This window comes from Felis catus, chromosome B1 (genome assembly GCF_018350175.1).
Source record: "Felis catus isolate Fca126 chromosome B1, F.catus_Fca126_mat1.0, whole genome shotgun sequence".
Lineage (NCBI taxonomy): Eukaryota > Metazoa > Chordata > Mammalia > Carnivora > Felidae > Felis > Felis catus.
In genome coordinates this window covers 32,691,482-32,708,991 of record NC_058371.1, presented here as the reverse complement: position 1 = coordinate 32,708,991, position 17,510 = coordinate 32,691,482, and the positions used below count along the sequence as shown (strand labels likewise).

Below are 17,510 nucleotides of genomic sequence, written 5' to 3'. Positions count from 1 at the left end.
CGCATGACGGTTTAGAGCACCAGCATATGACTTTTGTGGGTTGTTTAAATTATTAAAAAAAAAATTTTTTTTTTTAAGTAATCTCTGTGCCCAGCATGAGGCTTGAACTCACGACCCTGAGATCAAGAGTCACATGCTCTAATGACTGAGCCGGCCAGGCACCCCCAGCATATGGCTTTTTTGTTTTGTTCCGTTTTAATAAAGTATTTATTTATTTGGGGGGGAGAGAAAGGACAGAGAGAGGAAGAGAGAGAATCCCAAGCAGCCTCCGCACTGTCCGCGCAGAGCCTGATGCAGGGCTTGAACTCACAAACTGTAGAGCACGACCTGAGCCAAAATCGAGAGTCAGACACTTAAGCAACTGAGCCAGCCAGGCGCCCCAACCCTAGCGTATGACTTCTGAACACAAACATTCGGTCAATAGCAGTCTCCTTGACTTGAATTTCTTAGTGTTTTTCCTCCTACACAGAAGGTGGCAAGAACTTTGAATTTTTGCCTTTTACTTCCCATGCATGTGCCTCGTTGTCCTGGGCTACCCGATGTGCTCAGTGTCAGGACTGAGATCTCATGTCAGGGGTTTTCCTCCCAGAACTACGTGGAGTTGGTAGCCCCCTTGATCTTAGAGTGCGCGGATGATCTGTGCTGTTGGGGGGGGGGCGTCCTTCCCCTGCCTCCCGAGGCTCATCTTTGAAATGTGACACCCAATCATTTTCAACGGATTCCTGAGTAGCAGTGTCCTTATCCTGTGAGATTCTTTTTCCCTTTTCGAACAAGAGATTACTTTGCAGGGAAGAGCCGGAATGAGATTTAAAGAGAAAACTCACTTGTCCAAGGTTCTTTGCGGGAGAAGTGAAGCTGAGTTGGAAGAAGTTGGTGTCGATTCCCGTGTTTCCCCCTCAGGGTCCCACGGCGATGCACGTCCAGCTGATCATGGAACGGCTGCTGAGAAGGATCAACAGGACCGTGATAGGGATGAGCCGCCAGTCTCCGCAGATCGTGAGTGTCGCTACAGGGGACCCGCCACCGCTGCCGCTTCTCAGTGTCCCACCTGCCCTTCGGGGGTCTTCCGGACCAGTGTCTTGGGGCCGGATTCCCACAGACCCCTCTCACGGGTCACAGGCTGTGCCTGCATGCCGTGTGCCCTGAGGAAACCTGGGGGGGGGGGGCTCTAGAACCTCACAGCCCTCCCCGTCGGGTGACCTTGTTTCTAACCGCCAGCGGATCTTGATTGCAACACTGATTTTTCTCGAGGGAAAATGATCCAGCAGGGGTGGGGGAGAAGGGAGGGTAATGGAGGGAGCATTGTTGGCGACCTTGTAAACCCGACAGTGCAGGTCCGTTCTAGAGGAACGATGCTCATATCAGCGATGAGACAGAGCCTGTTGCAATACGTTCCAGCAGATACTGAATCAGTGAGCACCCTGGGTAGGCAAACTCAGCCCCCATTTGAGCTCATACTCTTTGAATATTTGTTTAATATTTCATTTAAGGAAAACCTAAACCTTGGTGAGCAGGCGATGAAGGGTGTTGGTGGCTGCGTTCAGTGCTTCCTCTGTTATCGCAAGTAGTTGTGTTCTGATTCTCAGTATGTGATGTGCACGCGCCGTCTGGATCGACCCTTATTGGAGTGATAATAGTAACACTGTTTAGTACTTCCCGCTGTAGTGATAATTAATAGAAGTGGTCATTAGCTGGTTTTTTTTTTCAAGTTTTTAACATTTATTTATTTTTGACCGAGTGAGTGGGGGAGGGGCAGAGAGAGAGGGGAGGCACAGAATCCGAAGCAGACTCCAGGCTCCAAGCTGTCAGCACAGAGCCGAACACGGTACTCGAACTCACGACCAGTGAGATCACAACCTGAGCTGACGCTTCACCGACGGAGCCACCCAGGTGCCACTTCAGCTAGTTTTTGTTGTTGTTGTTGTTTTAAACCTGCCAGAAGTTATTTTAAGCACTTTACATGTCACTGACGCCTCACACACCTCCTACAGGGTGGTTCTATCATTAACTCCATTTTTCAAGTCAGGAAACATTGCAGAGAGAGCTTAAGAAACCTGCCTGAGGAGCTCCTGGGTGGCTCAGTCGGTTGAATGTCCAACCCTTGATATATAGGCTCAGATCATGATCTCTCGGTTTCATGAGTTTGAGCCCCGGGTTCTTCACTGGCAGTGCGGACACTGCTGGGATTCTCTCTCTCTCCCCCTCACTCTCTGCCCCTCCCCCGCTTGCCCTGTCTCTGTCTCTCTCAAAATCAATAAACTTAAAAAACGTATAAGATTTTCCTGAGAAGGGAAAATTTGAACAAAGACTTGGAGAAGGCCGGGGGGGGGGGGGAGGAGTGTGTGTGAAGGTGTGGGGAGGGGCCTTTCAGGCAGAAGCAGTGGCCAAGGCAGAAACCTTAAGATGTCCCTTGTAAGCTTCAGCTTTGGCGACAGAGCTGGTCCAAATAGGGATACAGAGACGTGCCTGCGAAGATTAAGACTCAAGGCGATCCGAAACAGGATCCAGGTTTTGCACTAAGGTATTAATTGGTAATTAATTAAGGATCCAGGTTTTGCACTAAGGTATTAATTGGTAATTAATTAAGGATCCAGGTTTTGCACTAAGGTATTAATTGGTAATTAATTGTTCTTGACACGCCATTGCTGCCACATATGTGAAGAACATATAAAGAAAGGCAGTCTGATAACTGTGTTGTTCATCTCTTCCGCTCTGGCTATTTCTAGGAAACCCGGGAACCTTCACAAAGTTTTAACAGAAGTCACAAACAACTTATTAAACTAACCGGTTTCAGAATAAACATAATATTCAGCGACCTTTCTTATAACAACGGTACCTATTGAGGGATTATAAAGGAAAAAATCTCATTTAATTTAGTCCCAAAAATATGAGAGTGAAAATAAAACCAGATGGGGCGCCTGGCTGGCTCAGTCAGAGGAGTATACAACTCTGCATCTCGGGGCCATGAGTTTGAGCCCCACGTCGTATGAATAAATAAGTAAAAACTTTTTAAAAAGTAAATAAATACAAGACACACATAAATGAAGAGCCACATAGAGGTAAGAGTGGAGGAGACTGTGCTGTCAGATTTGAAAACAGAATGCTACAATAAAAATAGTGTTGGACTCATGGAATAGAGTACATACACCAACAGAACAAAACTGAGAGCATTTAAAAGGAGACTTCAGATTATATGACAATTCTATTATTTCTTAATAAGGAAAGTGGAGATTTTTTTTTTTGACCATGAATTCAAAGTTTTTTTATTTTTTATTTTTTAAAAATTTTTAAATTATGTATTTATTTATTTTCTCAATATATGAAATTTATTGTCAAATCGGTTTCCGTACAACACCCAGGGCTCATCCCAAAAGGTGCCCTCCTCAATACCCATCACCCACCCTCCCCTCCCTCCCACCCCCCATCAACCCTCAGTTTGTTCTCAGTTTTTAAGAGTCTCTTATGCTTCGGCTCTCTCCCACTCTAATCTCTCTTTTTTTTTTTCCTTCCCCTCCCCCATGGGTTTCTGTTACGTTTCTCAGGATCCACAAAGAGTGAAACCATATGGTATCTGTCTTTCTCAGTATGGCTTATTTCACTTAGCATCACACTCTCCTGTTCCATCCACATTGCTGCAAAGGGCCAGATTTCATTCTTTCTCATTGCCACGTAGTACTCCATTGTGTATATAAACCACAATTTCTTTACCCATTCATCGGTTGATGGACATTTAGGCTCTTTCCATAATTTGGCTATTGTTGAGAGTGCTGCTATAAACATTGGGGTACAAGTGCCCCTATGCATCAGCACTCCTGTATCCCTTGGGTAAATTCCTAGCAGTGTTATTGCTGGGTCATAGGGTAGATCTAGTTTTAATTTTTTTGAGGAACCTCCACACTGTTTTCCAGAGTGGCTGCACCAATTTGCATTCCCACCAACAGTGCACGAGGGTTCCCGTTTCTAGGAAAGTGGGGATTTTTAATAAATGTTACTTGGCAAATCGGTGAACAACGTGGAAAAAAATGTGCCTTTATTTCATGCTATAACCAAAAAAAATCAACATCAGATGGAATGAAAGGTCAGTGTAAAAAAAAGTAAGCACTAAAGCAGCTAGAAGAAAACATAAATTAGTCTATACTTTAAAAAATTATAGGGGCGCCTGGGTGGCGCAGTCGGTTAAGCGTCCGACTTCAGCCAGGTCACGATCTCACGGTCCGTGAGTTCGAGCCCCGCGTCGGGCTCTGGGCTGACGGCTCAGAGCCTGGAGCCTGCTTCCGATTCTGTGTCTCCCTCTCTCTCTGCCCCTCCCCCGTTCATGCTCTGTCTCTCTCTGTCCCAAAAATAAATAAAAAACGTTGAAAAAAAAAATTTAAAAAATTATAGTATGGGGCCCCTGGGTGGCTCAGTCGGTTGAGTCTCCGACTTCGGCTCAAGTCATGATCTCACGGCTGGTGAGTTCGAGCCCCACGTCGGGCTCTGTGCTGACAGCTCAAGCCTGGAGCCTGCTTCAGAGCCTGTGTCTCCCTCTCTCTCTCTGCCCCTCCCCCACTAGTGCTCTGTCTCTCTCTGTCCTTCAAAAATGAACAAATGTTAAAAAAAAAAACTTAAATATACATATAAGTTGGCAAAAATATTAAGCTATTCAGTCCCTTTCTCCCTAGCACGTCCATAATCACACGTGCATAACATGCCAGAAGTTAACTGAAAAGATTCTGGAGCTGGAAAGACAGGGAGCATTCATTTCCCTCTCTGCTCATCCACTCTCAGTTTTACGATCTTTTTCCTCCTTGCATCCCTCCACAGTCAGATTTGTGCCATTTCACACGTTTCTGAATGGACTACAACTCTCTCTGTCTCAAAAAGCAACCCAGGGTCCCCAGGTTGTTTGTATTGTAACTCGTCATCTAGCTGAGATCGTAGAGTCTGTGTCCATCGACCTACAGGTCTCTCTACAAGCCATACTAGTACAGGGATGAGTAAAGCCCTCCACATTCCTTAACTGAAACCTGGAAGGAGATCATTTTCAGCCGCAACAGCAAAGCGTGTGCCTTGTAGACCGTCAGGGCGCAGAATGTTGCCGGTTTGGTAGGGTCCCTGTTTTCCGGTAACTGGGTGGCGAAAACCGAAGTACGTGCGCACGGGTCTTGTTTTGCCAGTCGGTGGCCTAAGGCTTCTGGATTTGTGTTTCTTCTCTCCTTCCAGGGGGGTTTTGTGGCCTGTATGATTGCGATTCTGCAGCAAATGGACGACAGCCACTACAGCCACTATATCAGCACTTTCAAAACCAGACAAGACATCATTGTAAGTTGTCTTCCTCGGGGCCTGGTAACTTTAAGACTTCTTATATTCGGCGCACGCACACCCGGACGATAACCCACACTGAGCGTGTGATTCCCTTCCCACCTACCTCCAGTGCTGCATGTCTGTCCACAGCCATGACAGAAAGGGAAGGGTGGATTCTCACTTTCTGTCTGTGATAGGTTCTGGAGACTACAAAACATGTCTCAGGAAGCCCTCACTCAGCCTCCCAAGTCTCTTGGATTTGGAGAGAACCCTTATCTAGAAACATGTAAAAGATCCTTTTTGCTCTCAGAAGAGAGGAGTACCTCATCTTCAGGGACAGCGGTCACGCCCTGGGAAGGATTCTAGGAGGCGAAGACGTGCACAGCACTGTGTCTGTGATGTGCCTGCTGCCATCATTTCCAGTACTTGCTGGAAAGGGAGACAAGAAGAGGGAATACTTGCCCCTTAGAATGTCCACAAGGTATCCTAAGCTGAAAACATTCCATTCTCTTTTGTTTTCAGCGAGAAAATCGTTCTCGCGATTACTGTTTAGCAGGCCACTAAAGGTGGCTGCTTCCCCAGGATCCTTCCCTGGAGGCAATTGTTAGTGGCCGTTCAAACACCCCTGAACATGTCGCCTTAATCTTGTAAAGTGGTGGGCTGGACACAGCGGGGTCAGTAACCCAGTGTCCCTTTGCCCACATCCTTGCGGCGGCCAGTCTCTCACGATCAGTGCTGTAGTCTAGGCTCTACATTGTCTACTCTCTGTCTCTGTTATATTCGTAGTATGTGGTCCGTGCACCCAACGATATCTAGCTCTTTCTCGGCCAATTGACTTCCTTCCTGTGAGGCCCGCACGATGGAAAACCACACAAGGAACTGCACAGAAAGTGCGGTGCAGTAGCACGAGTAGTAGATTCAGGGATAAACTATGTCACTTAATCTGGAGGCTTCCATGAGCCTCCTCTTAGGCCATACTCTGCCAGGCAGCCCATAGCGTACAGGGGCCCATAGCGTTAGGCAGGTGTGGCTGCAGAGACCAAGTGCGAGGGAGTTAGGATGAGAGGAGGGCAGGGGAGCGATGGAGGCAGATGGTGTAGTGGGTTTAAGAACACAGGCTTTAGGGGCGCCTGGGTGGCTCAGTCGGTCAAGTGTCCAACTTCGGCTCAGGTCACGATCCCACGGTTCGTGAGTTCGAGCCCCGCGTTGGGCTCTGTGCCGACAGCTCGGAGCCCGGAGCCTGCCCCGGATTCTGTGTCTCCCTCTCTCTCTCTGCCCCTCTCCCGCTCCCGCTCGGTCTCTCCATCTCTCAAAAATAAACAAACATGAAAAAAAAACAAAAACGAAAAACAACACAGGCTTTAGAGCATCCAAATCTGGGTTTGAATTCTGGCTATTTTACTTCCTTCTATGAAATTTTGGGCCAGCTATTAAATGTCCCTAAAGCTCGGTTTCTTCATCTGTAAAGCTAGTACCTATGTCGAGGGTTAATGTAAAGGAGCACTGATTGAGTCCACACCTGGGAATTACCTAGCTTTGTGCTTGGCAGGTAGTTAATGACTGTGAGGACTAGCTATAATAGTGACTTTATTATTATTATTGTCATGTAAGATAAAGTTGACATAAAAATAGTTTAGTGACGCTAAAAATTTCCCTCAGAAAGCGGGTAGAACAAGGGAAGTTCTAGTAAATTCAGGCTCTTGACAATTTGGTTCTATTAAGTAGGCCAAAGAACAGGTTTGCCTTGTGTTTTCTAGAACAATGGTAAGCTCTTCCCTCTGTGTTGTTTAACTAAAAGAGGATTTTTATCCCCATGAGAAAACTATAGTCATCAGTGGTAGGCCTGCAAGGGACAGCTAGGCCTTTTGATGTCCAAGGGACTCTCCCTTCCTCTTGCTAACTTCTGAGGAAATCACTTGGAAGACTTTGGGAAATGGGAAATAAAGTGAGATCTGGGATAACCTATGAATTGTCTTTATTATATTATACTGTCACTGTTTACAATTAATTTACATTACCAAGAGTTGAATGTAGAATCAGCATCGGAAGTGGATAACTGGGGACATCTTGGGTGGCTCCGTTGGTTGAGCATCCAATGATCTTTCAGTCACAAGATCGAGCCCCACATCCAGCTCCCCGCTGAGCGTGGAGCCTGCTTAAGATTCTCTCTGTCTCTGTCTCTGTCTCTCTCTCTCTCTCTCTTTCTCTCCCTTCCTCCCCCTCCTTCTCGCCCTCCTTCCCTCTGCCCCACCTCCTCTGTGTGCGCTCTCTCTCTCTCTGAAATGAAAAATTAAAATAAAAAAAATTTTTTTTTAAAGATTTATTTATTTTGGAAAGAGCACAAGTGGGGAAGAGGCACAGAGAGGTGGGCAAGGGTGGGGGGGCGGGGTGGGGGAGAGAAGATCCAAAGCTGCGCCGACAGCGGCAAGCCCAATGTGGGGCTCAAACTCACAAACTATGAGATCGTGACCTGGGGCGAAGTTGAATACTCAACCGACTGAGCCACCCAAGTACCCCTAAAAATTTTTTGTTTTATAAGAAGTGGATGACTGGGATTTAAACTTAATCCTTTCTTCACACACCATGAATTCGTACGGATTTGAGAGAAAGAGTTAATAGACTAGTTAATGCGTTGTGGGTATGATGAAGAGGGGCACCTGGGTGGCTCAGTCGGTTGAGCGTCCGACTTCGGTTCAGGTCATGATCTCACGGTTCGTGAGTTCAAGCCCGTCGGGCTCTGTGCTGACTGCTCAGAGTCTGGAGCCTGCTTCGGTTTCTGTGTCTCCCTCTCTGTCTGTCTCCACACCTCACCCACTCACACTCTGTCTCTCTCTCTCTCTCTCTCTCTCTCTCTCTCTCTCTCTCTCTCTCTGTCTCTCTCAAAATAAATAAACATTAAAAAAAATTTTTTTAAATGTGTGATGAATTTTAAAACTCAGGAAATATGTCTGTGATTTGAGAACCGAGGATAGAAAAGTTTGACTCTCCGTTGAGCCAAAGGAAGGTTCAAGGATAGCCCAGACCTCAGAGCCAGAACCTTTCCCCCTCCTGTGCTGTGTGGCCGGAAGTTAGCCACCCTGCCCACCGTCCCGGAGGAACATCCTTACAAGTGGAGGCCAGGCCGCCTGCTTCCCCACCACTGCGTGCGTCCTGCTGCGTGATGTAACTCAGAAGATACAACTGTGCGGTTGGCGCCGGAGGAATTGGCCCGGATTCTCATCTCAGGAATCCGAGTGGAAAATATCTAAATTTAACCAACTAGTAAATACAAAGCTTGCAAAACTTTTTAGCTTTGAATTTTAGCTCGAGTCGTTCTATTCCTAAGCTGAGTTTTGCTCCCAGCCCCCCCCCCCCCCCCCCCCCCCCCCCCCCCCGCCTTTGAGTAGAAGAGCTCTTTTTCAGACATCGTGCTCTGTGTTCTTTTGTTATTAGTCATTACCATCATTGCAGGGCGTGGCTGCCATCTCTTTTTAAGGGCCCTTTAGGACCCTTCCCCCCAAGCTACCCATGGGAACATTCCTGGAATAGGAAGAATCTTGACTTTGCTTTTTATTTATAGCGGTTTTGTTCTGTTCTAATAATAATAAAGGAGGATTGGACTCAAGAGTTATCAGCAGTCTCACCATTGTTGGTAAATTCATTCTAAGTGCGGTAGATCTGTTCCATCGACGCTTGGCAGGAGAGGACTAAGGCATTACGGATCTAAAGTTGGGGCCCAAAACCCCAAGTTCTCTTCCCCGCTCTCCCACTTCCTAGTTTCTACGGCCTTAAGCCTTTCACTTTTTTCACAGGCCTCAGTTTTATCAGTTATAAAAGGTGGACAACTGTTCTGTCCTTGTCAGATCCCTAAAAACCTTATTAAAAAGGTAGGCTGTAATTTCGGGCTAGGGCCATTGTGTTCTGATGGGGAGCTCCCTCCAGTCACTTTTTCCACAACTGCTCCTTTGTTCTCTGCAGGATTTCCTCATGGAAACTTTTATCATGTTCAAGGATCTGATTGGAAAGAATGTCTACGCCAAAGACTGGATGGTCATGAATATGACACAGAGCAGGTAAGACAGCCCCAGGGCAGGGCCTGAGTCATTTGACTCTGAATTACTTGGCTTTCGTGACCAGGTATGGGCCCTCCCATAGAGTGCTATTAAATCTCTGCGGCGCATCCATGCTCTGTAGAGTAAGAAGCCTCCTGTTTCTGGATTGCCGATTCTTTGCTCACTTCTCACCTGAGGCTCTCTGCTCAGGTGTGGTCCCCTCATCGCCCAACTCCTGTCATCCTCGGCTCTCCCCCGGTGCCCCTTGGTGGCTCTGCACCACCCTCATCATCATGACATTCAGGGCCTCTGAAGCCTGGTCCACCCTGCTTTTCTAGCCTTGTCTTCCACGATTTCCCTCGGTAGCACAACCTGCTCTCCAACCGAACTGGCCTCTCTCTGGTCCCCAAACGTGTGCTGTGCTTTCCGTTGGGCGGCTGCTTCCACCTCCAGCGCCTTCCGCATGACCTTTGGCTGTCAACCTGCCACCCGTTCCTCCAGGTCCTTCTCAAATGCCATCTCCAAAGGAAGCCTTTCCAACCTGGATGTCGCGTCCTCTTCCTTTTGATTTCCCCGTAACTCTTTGACACCCCCTCCACAGAATTTTCCGTGTTCTTTGTTGGGTCATGGTTCTGTTCACAGGTCTCAGGTGACCCCCACCAAGTGGCAAACTTCTTAAGACCAGAAACCCTCTCTTTCAAGGCAGACCTTAAGCCAGTGCTTTCCAGTTGTTGGACCACAGTGGAACGGAAGCAAAAACACTGCATATATATATATTTTTTCCATAATTTCAGAATTTTATTTATATATATATATGTATAATAAGATTTCAGAATTATATATTATACATATAATATTAAGATTTCAGAATTTTTTTAAGGAACTAAATAAAGTAAATCATTCTAAGAGCTGTTAACTCTTAGAAAAACCCTTCCCAGCTATGTACAGATTAAAGAAAAAAAATCGCATCAGTATCACCAGACTTGGAAAGACACGTGTCACAGTAGAGTGCAAGAGCCCTGTCTGAGGCTCAGGAGACCTGGTTAATCATCTCAGCTCTACCCCTAAGTGGCTACATTGTGGAGCAGCCCCCAGTGGATCTCGTAGACCATTCTAGAAACTGAACAGTGCCGTCTCCAGACTGCTCTGTCGTCGGTTTCTGATGACCTCAATAGATGTAAAGGTCTTAGGCTGCAGAGCCCAAGTTTGGTTTGCTTTGGTTTTTAACATAGATGGGAAATGTTTTAAAGACAGAAAGGTGCTTTCTTTATCTGGTGTTTTCTCCCTCAGGGTTTTCCTTCGTGCTATAAATCAGTTTACTGAGGTTCTCACAAAGTTCTTCATGGATCAAACAAGCTTTGAACTTCAGGTAAGCATGGCTACTCACACCATTATTCCTCAAATTCTCAGCCACAGCAAGAGAACTGTTGCATTTTGGAAAACGTCACTGCAAATTTTATCATTTTCTTAATGTTTTTTTTTTTTAAAGATCTTATAATTTTTTTTTACTTTTTAAAATATTTATTTTTGAGAGAGAAAGAGGGAGAGACAGAACACAAGTCGGGGAGAGGCAGAGAGAGAGAGAGAGACACACACACAGAATCTGAAGCAGGCTCCAGGCTCTGAGCTGTCAGCACAGAGCCCGACACGGGGCTCGAACTCTTGAACTGTGAGATCATGACCTGAGCTTAAGTGGGACACTTAACCGACTGAGCCACCCAGGCACCCCTATCATTTCCAGATGCAAACAGTTTTCTTGTTTTTCTCTCCTTTCCCTAAAGCGCACATTCCTGTCACTCCGTCCTTCAGACAGTCGAGTCGAGTTTTTTTCTTCTTTCCGTAAAACTAATACAGGTTAAAAAGAAAAAAAAAAAGTAACGGCAGAAAACATAGCAAAGCAAAAAAAAAGAACATTGAAAGACAAATAGCCCTACCTTCCGTTGTTAACATAACACAAATACATGCATACTCGTGCTTGCAGCTAGGCACACAGATATTTCTCTGCCTACAAGTGATTTGGTTTCTAAGGAGAGGTTTCTATATGTGCTTGTTTGAAAATCCAAAGTGAGGGGCGCCTGGGTGGCTCAGTCGGTTGAGCATCCGACTTCAGCTCCGTGAGTTCGAGCCCCACGTCGGGCTCTGGGCTGATGGCTCGGAACCTTGAGCCTGCTTCTGATTCTGTGTCTCCGTCTCTCTCTGACCCTTCCCTGTTCATGCTCTGTCTCTCTCTGTCTCAAAAATAAACTAAGAAAAAAAAAAAGAAAATCCAAAGTGATAGCAAATCAGGTGCCCGCGAGCTTCATCTTCATTCATTTATTCATTCATTCATTCGTCCAACAAATGTTAGACGGCACAGGGTGCCATTTGAGGCCCTGATGAAGCCAGACAAGTCCCCTGCTCTCATTCCAGCAAACGTTTTGTTGGTGATACGCTTTTGCTGTGTCATGGGGCTTCGTTTATAACTGTGAGACTTTAAAAGTGGAGACTCATAAGAAGAGAAAGTTATATGTGCATTTACATATACGTGGATATGTGTGTGTGTGTGTGTCTGTGCCAAAATGGAACACATATATTTGCTAAACATAATATATATATATGTGTGTGTATATATATAAATATATATAAATATATATATAAATATATATATAAATATATATACACACACATATACATATATATGCATACATATACACACACACACACACACACACACACACACACCCCAAAACGGAATCAAGCTATGCAGTTCTTTGGCAACCTGTTAATGTAATTATTTTTCTCTCGTCTTTTCAATGATATTAAACACTTCCACCGTATTTTTAATGGCTGAATACAGTCCGTTGCATGGCCGGGCCATGATTTATTTAACCAGATTCTTCTTAGGAACATTTAGATTGCTTCCGTCTTCTGCTATTTAAATAAAACAGTGAGGGCCTTCCTTGCTTTAAATATTTTTAAATACCCGTCATTATTTTGCCAGGATAAAGTCCTAAAGTATTTACTATTTCAGAAGTTTGGCAGAATTTTAAGGCTTTTGATACACGTTGCCAAACTGCTTACTATAAATAGGTGCATTTACTGGCAGCCGTTTTCCTTTATCTCAGGAGTAAAGACCAATATGATAGCCTGGATTTTTTTTTTAAAAAGCTTAATATTACTATTAAGTGTTAAAACTATTCAGGGTTGAATAAATGAAACCCGAGAAAGAAAAAGGAGCCTTGTGGATTTTATTTTGTTTTTCTCATTAGTTTCTGCGAGTGAATTTCTACCATGTGGCGCGATCTTACCCTGACCCTTACTAATGTTACTTTCCATTTCTTTTCACCCACACCGTTTAATTTGAGCAGCTCTGGAACAATTACTTCCATTTGGCGGTAGCGTTTCTCACCCACGAGTCCCTTCAACTTGAAACCTTCTCTCAAGCCAAGCGCAACAAAATTGTCAAAAAGTAAGTGTCCCCTTAAAACTTGCTTACGGTTGGGAGGATGACTCTTCCATTTGTATTCAGAGCAAGAATTTTGGTATCCCAGAAATTAACTGGATAGAGTCCCTCCCCGGCCCCCCATCCCCGCAAGGTGTGAGCGAGATAGGTCTTTTTTTTTTTTAATTTTTTTTTTAATTTGAAAAATGTTTTTATCTATTTTTGAGAGAGAGAGAGAGAGAGAGAGAGAGAGGAGAGAGAGAGAGAGAGATCAAGTGTGACAGGGGAAGGGCAGGGAGAGAGGGAGACACAGAGCCTGATGTGGGGCTCAAACTCGTCAACCCTGAGATCATGACCTGAGCCGAAGTGGGACGCTTAACTGACTGAGCCACCCAGGTGCCCCGTGAGATAGGTCTTAATGTAATTATTTTATAGGCTTTAAATTTCCTCTGATTCACATCTCTTTTCTCAAGGCCCCCTTCATTTTCCCATCAACTGTTGCATTTTTTTTTTTTTTTAACTGGAAGTTGGGGAGGCACCAAGGCTTGCCAGGACTCCAGTCTCCAGGAACAGCTGCCCACCTGCTGGCAGCTTACCCAAATTGCAGGCACAGCGCCCCTCCCACTCAGGCATCACAAAGCAAGGTCCTCTGGCCCCACTGTTTTACCTCTCAGTCACTTCAGCAGAGGAGCCAAAACTAACACATCACCTAAAAAGGCCCTCCACATTCCTGGCTGGGGATCCAACAGGGACATATGTGCAAGAGTGATGAGAGATTTAAGGAAGCTTTTCATTGCTTTCCTTTCCGGTCTGTTTCAGAGTTCACAGGGAGCCTGGAAACTCAAGGCTGTGTAGTTCAATACGACGCGAGAAATTTACCATTGAAAGGCTGCGAAATTTGAGTTCTGATCCCTCGCTGGGATGTCTGGGATTCTAGGCAAATTATCTACCTCTGGGTTCTCCCGAAAACACTGAGATTGTTGGCTAAGAGACTGAGATTTCAATCTCAAAGATAAGACTAAATCAGGTTTTGTAGATTTATTTCCCTGCAGCAGGTATGGAGAAAGAATTGAGTTTCAAGATGATAATACCTGCATCTCCTCCTTTAGATTATCTTAAATGACATAACTTCTTTCAAAGGTGGATTTGATATTGGTCAAACGATCAAAAGTGAAGTTAGGTGACACCAAGTCTGATAAATAAAGTGGCTAGTTATGCTTAATAGCCTCAGGGTTTTGATCAAAGGGAAGTCTATGTAAAATATATATGCATATGGGCAAAGATGTACCTTGGGAAAACATTTCTATTAATGTTATACCAACACGAATTGTTTTTTTCCTCAGGATTTCTCTTATTTTCAGTAGAATTAGCATCAATAGCAGTATTAACAAACAATAGGAATAGTTATCATTTATTCTTTATTATGTGCCAGACATTAACTAACATACGCTTACCCAATGTAAATAATAAAATGGGGTATTTTTGTGAAAATGGAATCGTAAGAGAAATTTGTTTTGTTGCTGTTGTTGTTTTAAACAAAAAGTTTTTTTCTTTTTCTTTTTTTTTTTAATTTTTTTTAACGTTTATTTATTATTGAGAGACAGAGAGACACAGAGCATGAGCAGGGGAGGGACAGAGAGAAGGGGAGACACAGAATCTGAAGTAGGCTCCAGGCTCTGAGCTGTCAGCACAGAGCCCGACACGGGGCTCGAACTCACGGACCGTGAGATCATGACCTGAGCCGAAGTTGGACGCTTAACCGACCGAGCCACCTAGGCGCCCCATTAAACAAAAAGTTTTTAAAGATTTTTATACTGGTTTCTGCAGGCATTTACAAAGGTGGAATTTAAAAACAATGTTTGGTGCAATGGGTATAAAATGGGTAGCATGGGTATAAAAGGGAGAATCGTGGCCACAGCATGGGCCATGGGTCCATATTAGAGTTCCCTGGGAACGTTGGCCACATCTACCCTTGGCCCACCCTATGTCTGTTTTTTCCAAGCCCCCAGCGTCTATGGTGTGTGATGTGGGGTAGCCTCAGGCCTGTGTTTTCTGTAAGAGATACCCAGGGGATTTTGATTCATCCATTCCCAGCCATGAACCACTCAATAGATCCATGGTTTCTCTCTTTCTTTTATCTTTTTCATTATTGATTCCTGTAAGGAAACTTCTCAGAAATTATTTTTCTAATCCCACTCCCCACCCCCCCATGAAACATTAATAGCACAGATACGCTGCGTATCTGATTAGGTACTATATGTATATTTGTACTCTGTCCATAAGAATAGTAAGCCTTCTTTGCCCCCAAGGACCAACTTTCACCCCTCTGGGGACTATCTAGAGCTTCTCAACGTGAGTCCTTTGTAGAACATACTGGTGTGGATGTGAGTTTTTCAAATAAAAATGTATAAAGTCAGCATATTTGTTAGACATCAGTCACATTACCGTATAAATCATACCCCATTTCTCTCTCTTTTCACTAGTGCTTGTTATATTTTCTTTTGTTTCTCTGTTTGACAGCAGCCAGAATATCCCTCACCCTTCTCTCTTCAGTAAGTTTGACAGTTTCATTTCTCAGTTATTTTTCCGCATTTGCATTTGGCCCCCTCCTGCTAGTTACGTCCCTTCTCCATGTGGCCTCATTCTCTTTGGGGGCTCATTCCGGTATTGACTGTGGCCTTGCCTCGAACCTGTCTTAAAGGTGGTCCTAGAGAGGCACAGTCTGTTTTCACAGGCCTCATCATTTTCATTTCCACCTCAGATCTTTCTCTTGTTTATGATCTTCTTCCTAGATATGGGGACATGAGAAAGGAAATCGGCTTTAGAATCCGGGACATGTGGTATAACCTGGGTGAGTGTATGACCTTGAACCGTACAACTCCCGCGTAATAAGCATCCCACGTACAACTCCGTGTAATAAGCATCCCACAATGGGTTCTTTTCTATTTTAACTCCCAGTAACCCTGACATTTATTTGTCTGTGTGTCTAGAAGGGAAAGTTGACTTGTCGGTCTTTCATTATAACATCCATATGTTATCAGAAGACGATGTTGTTTAGTCACTCACTTCTGAATTTGAGTTGATTTACCCACATGACCTTTTCCTTTTCTTCCGTAGAGGAAGGTGGGAACACTTTACTGCCACTGAAATCACTTTTTAAAAAAATATTTTTTTTCAACGTTTATTTATTTTTGCGACAGAGAGAGACAGAGCATGAACGGGGAGGGGCAGAGAGAGAGGGAGGCACAGAATCGGAAACAGGCTCCAGGCTCCGAGCCATCAGCCCAGAGCCCGACGCGGGGCTCGAACTCCCAGACCGCGAGATCGTGACCTGGCTGAAGTCGGACGCTTAACCGACTGCGCCACCCAGGCGCCCTGAAATCACTTTTTAATATCCCCGCTTACTTTCATTTCAGGTCCCCACAAAATCAAATTCATCCCCTCCATGGTGGGTCCCATTCTGGAGGTCACACTGACCCCCGAAGTAGAGCTCCGGAAAGCCACCATCCCCATTTTCTTTGACATGATGCAGTGTGAGTTCAACTTCAGCGGAAACGGCAATTTCCATATGGTAAGGAGTGGCAGAGCTTGAATCTTACTAATGTGCAGATAGCTGCCTCTTGCTTAGTTTCTTTCTCCAGCGAGAAGCAGTAGCCTGAATTATACAAATCGAAGTTGCTTTAAAAACTTTATTTACTTTTCACGCCGTAAAGCAGTTAGAGGGAGAATCAGGTATTTCTCCACGTGGCCTAGAAACCCTTTTCACTGCATGTGTTTAACTGTCTCTGGGTAATTAAAATTTGACATCACGCGTTTTAATCCTGCTGGTTGCAGTGTAGCTGAGAACATAATGCAGTGGGTTGGGGAAAAGATGCTGAGGCCTCTCTGGTTTTGAGGTCTCTCTCAATTTGCATGTCTTTCCCATGCCTCAGTTTCCTTATCTATAGAGTGCTTTGGAACCGAAGAGGTCTTGTAGCTGTGCAGTTCTGCAAAAGCAAATTCCATTGCCAAGACTTAGGCAAGAAAAAAAATAAAATAGATAATTAGAATTATTAGGATTAGTCAAAACAGGAAGATAATATTGGGGGATTTTTTTTTTTCCAAATGTAAAGCAAAGGACAAAGTAACATGAGACTCGTCTAGAGAGTTTTGATGGGGCTCTGGTACCTGATTAATGGATGACATGAATTATGATCTTCCCTATAATATGTTGGAAAGTGTTCACAGTTCAATAAAGGGGCTGTGTCAAATCTAGAAAGGTTGGCGGGGCGTCTTTCGTGGCTTCTTCGAAGGGTATCTGGCGTTCTCCTGGGAAATTCTAACTCTACTTTCAGTTTGAGAATGAGCTGATCACAAAGCTGGACCAAGAGGTAGAAGGGGGCAGAGGAGATGAACAATACAAGGTCCTTCTGGAAAAACTGTGAGTATTACAGAAACAAAGCCTCAAAGTTGACGCGTCATGTAGTGAGGGAGAGAAGCAGGCTTCTGCAGCATGGACAGCCTAGTCGAGGAGTCCTGGGAAGCTCTGGGGTCACCGCCACAAATGGTCCCGGCGGGGGGGGGGGGGGTTTAATGGAGTTTACACCATCCACTGTTGACATTTGTTTGTCTGATGTGAGTCAAATGTCCGTGTTTTCCTGGCCAGCCCGGCCCCTCGAGAGCAGAGCAGATGGAAGGTGGAGGGGGGCGGGGGATATACAGAGCGATGGCATTTTGCCCAGTGTTTGAATTGCTGAACTTCACCAAAAGTGCTATCGCCTCTAATTATAGCTTCA

General features: G+C 44.9%; 1 protein-coding gene across 6 annotated transcripts in view; it reads left to right on the top strand.

Annotated features, from left to right (window-relative positions):
* Positions 1-17,510, top strand: part of DOCK5 (dedicator of cytokinesis 5) — a 225,202-nt gene that overhangs the window by 157,461 nt on the left and 50,231 nt on the right. For 4 of the 6 annotated variants that reach the window (XM_045055373.1, XM_023252463.2, XM_023252464.2 and 1 more), the window contains 8 exons: positions 901-996; positions 5,203-5,301; positions 9,241-9,335; positions 10,605-10,683; positions 12,662-12,762; positions 15,528-15,586; positions 16,152-16,306; positions 17,070-17,155. In XM_045055373.1, the coding sequence (XP_044911308.1) occupies positions 901-996; positions 5,203-5,301; positions 9,241-9,335; positions 10,605-10,683; positions 12,662-12,762; positions 15,528-15,586; positions 16,152-16,306; positions 17,070-17,155 (770 nt within the window). Of the gene's footprint in view, positions 1-900; positions 997-5,202; positions 5,302-9,240; positions 9,336-10,604; positions 10,684-12,661; positions 12,763-13,554; positions 14,188-15,527; positions 15,587-16,151; positions 16,307-17,069; positions 17,156-17,510 lie in introns of those variants that run through there. The other 2 variants (XM_045055372.1, XM_045055375.1) reach the window with 2 other exon arrangements.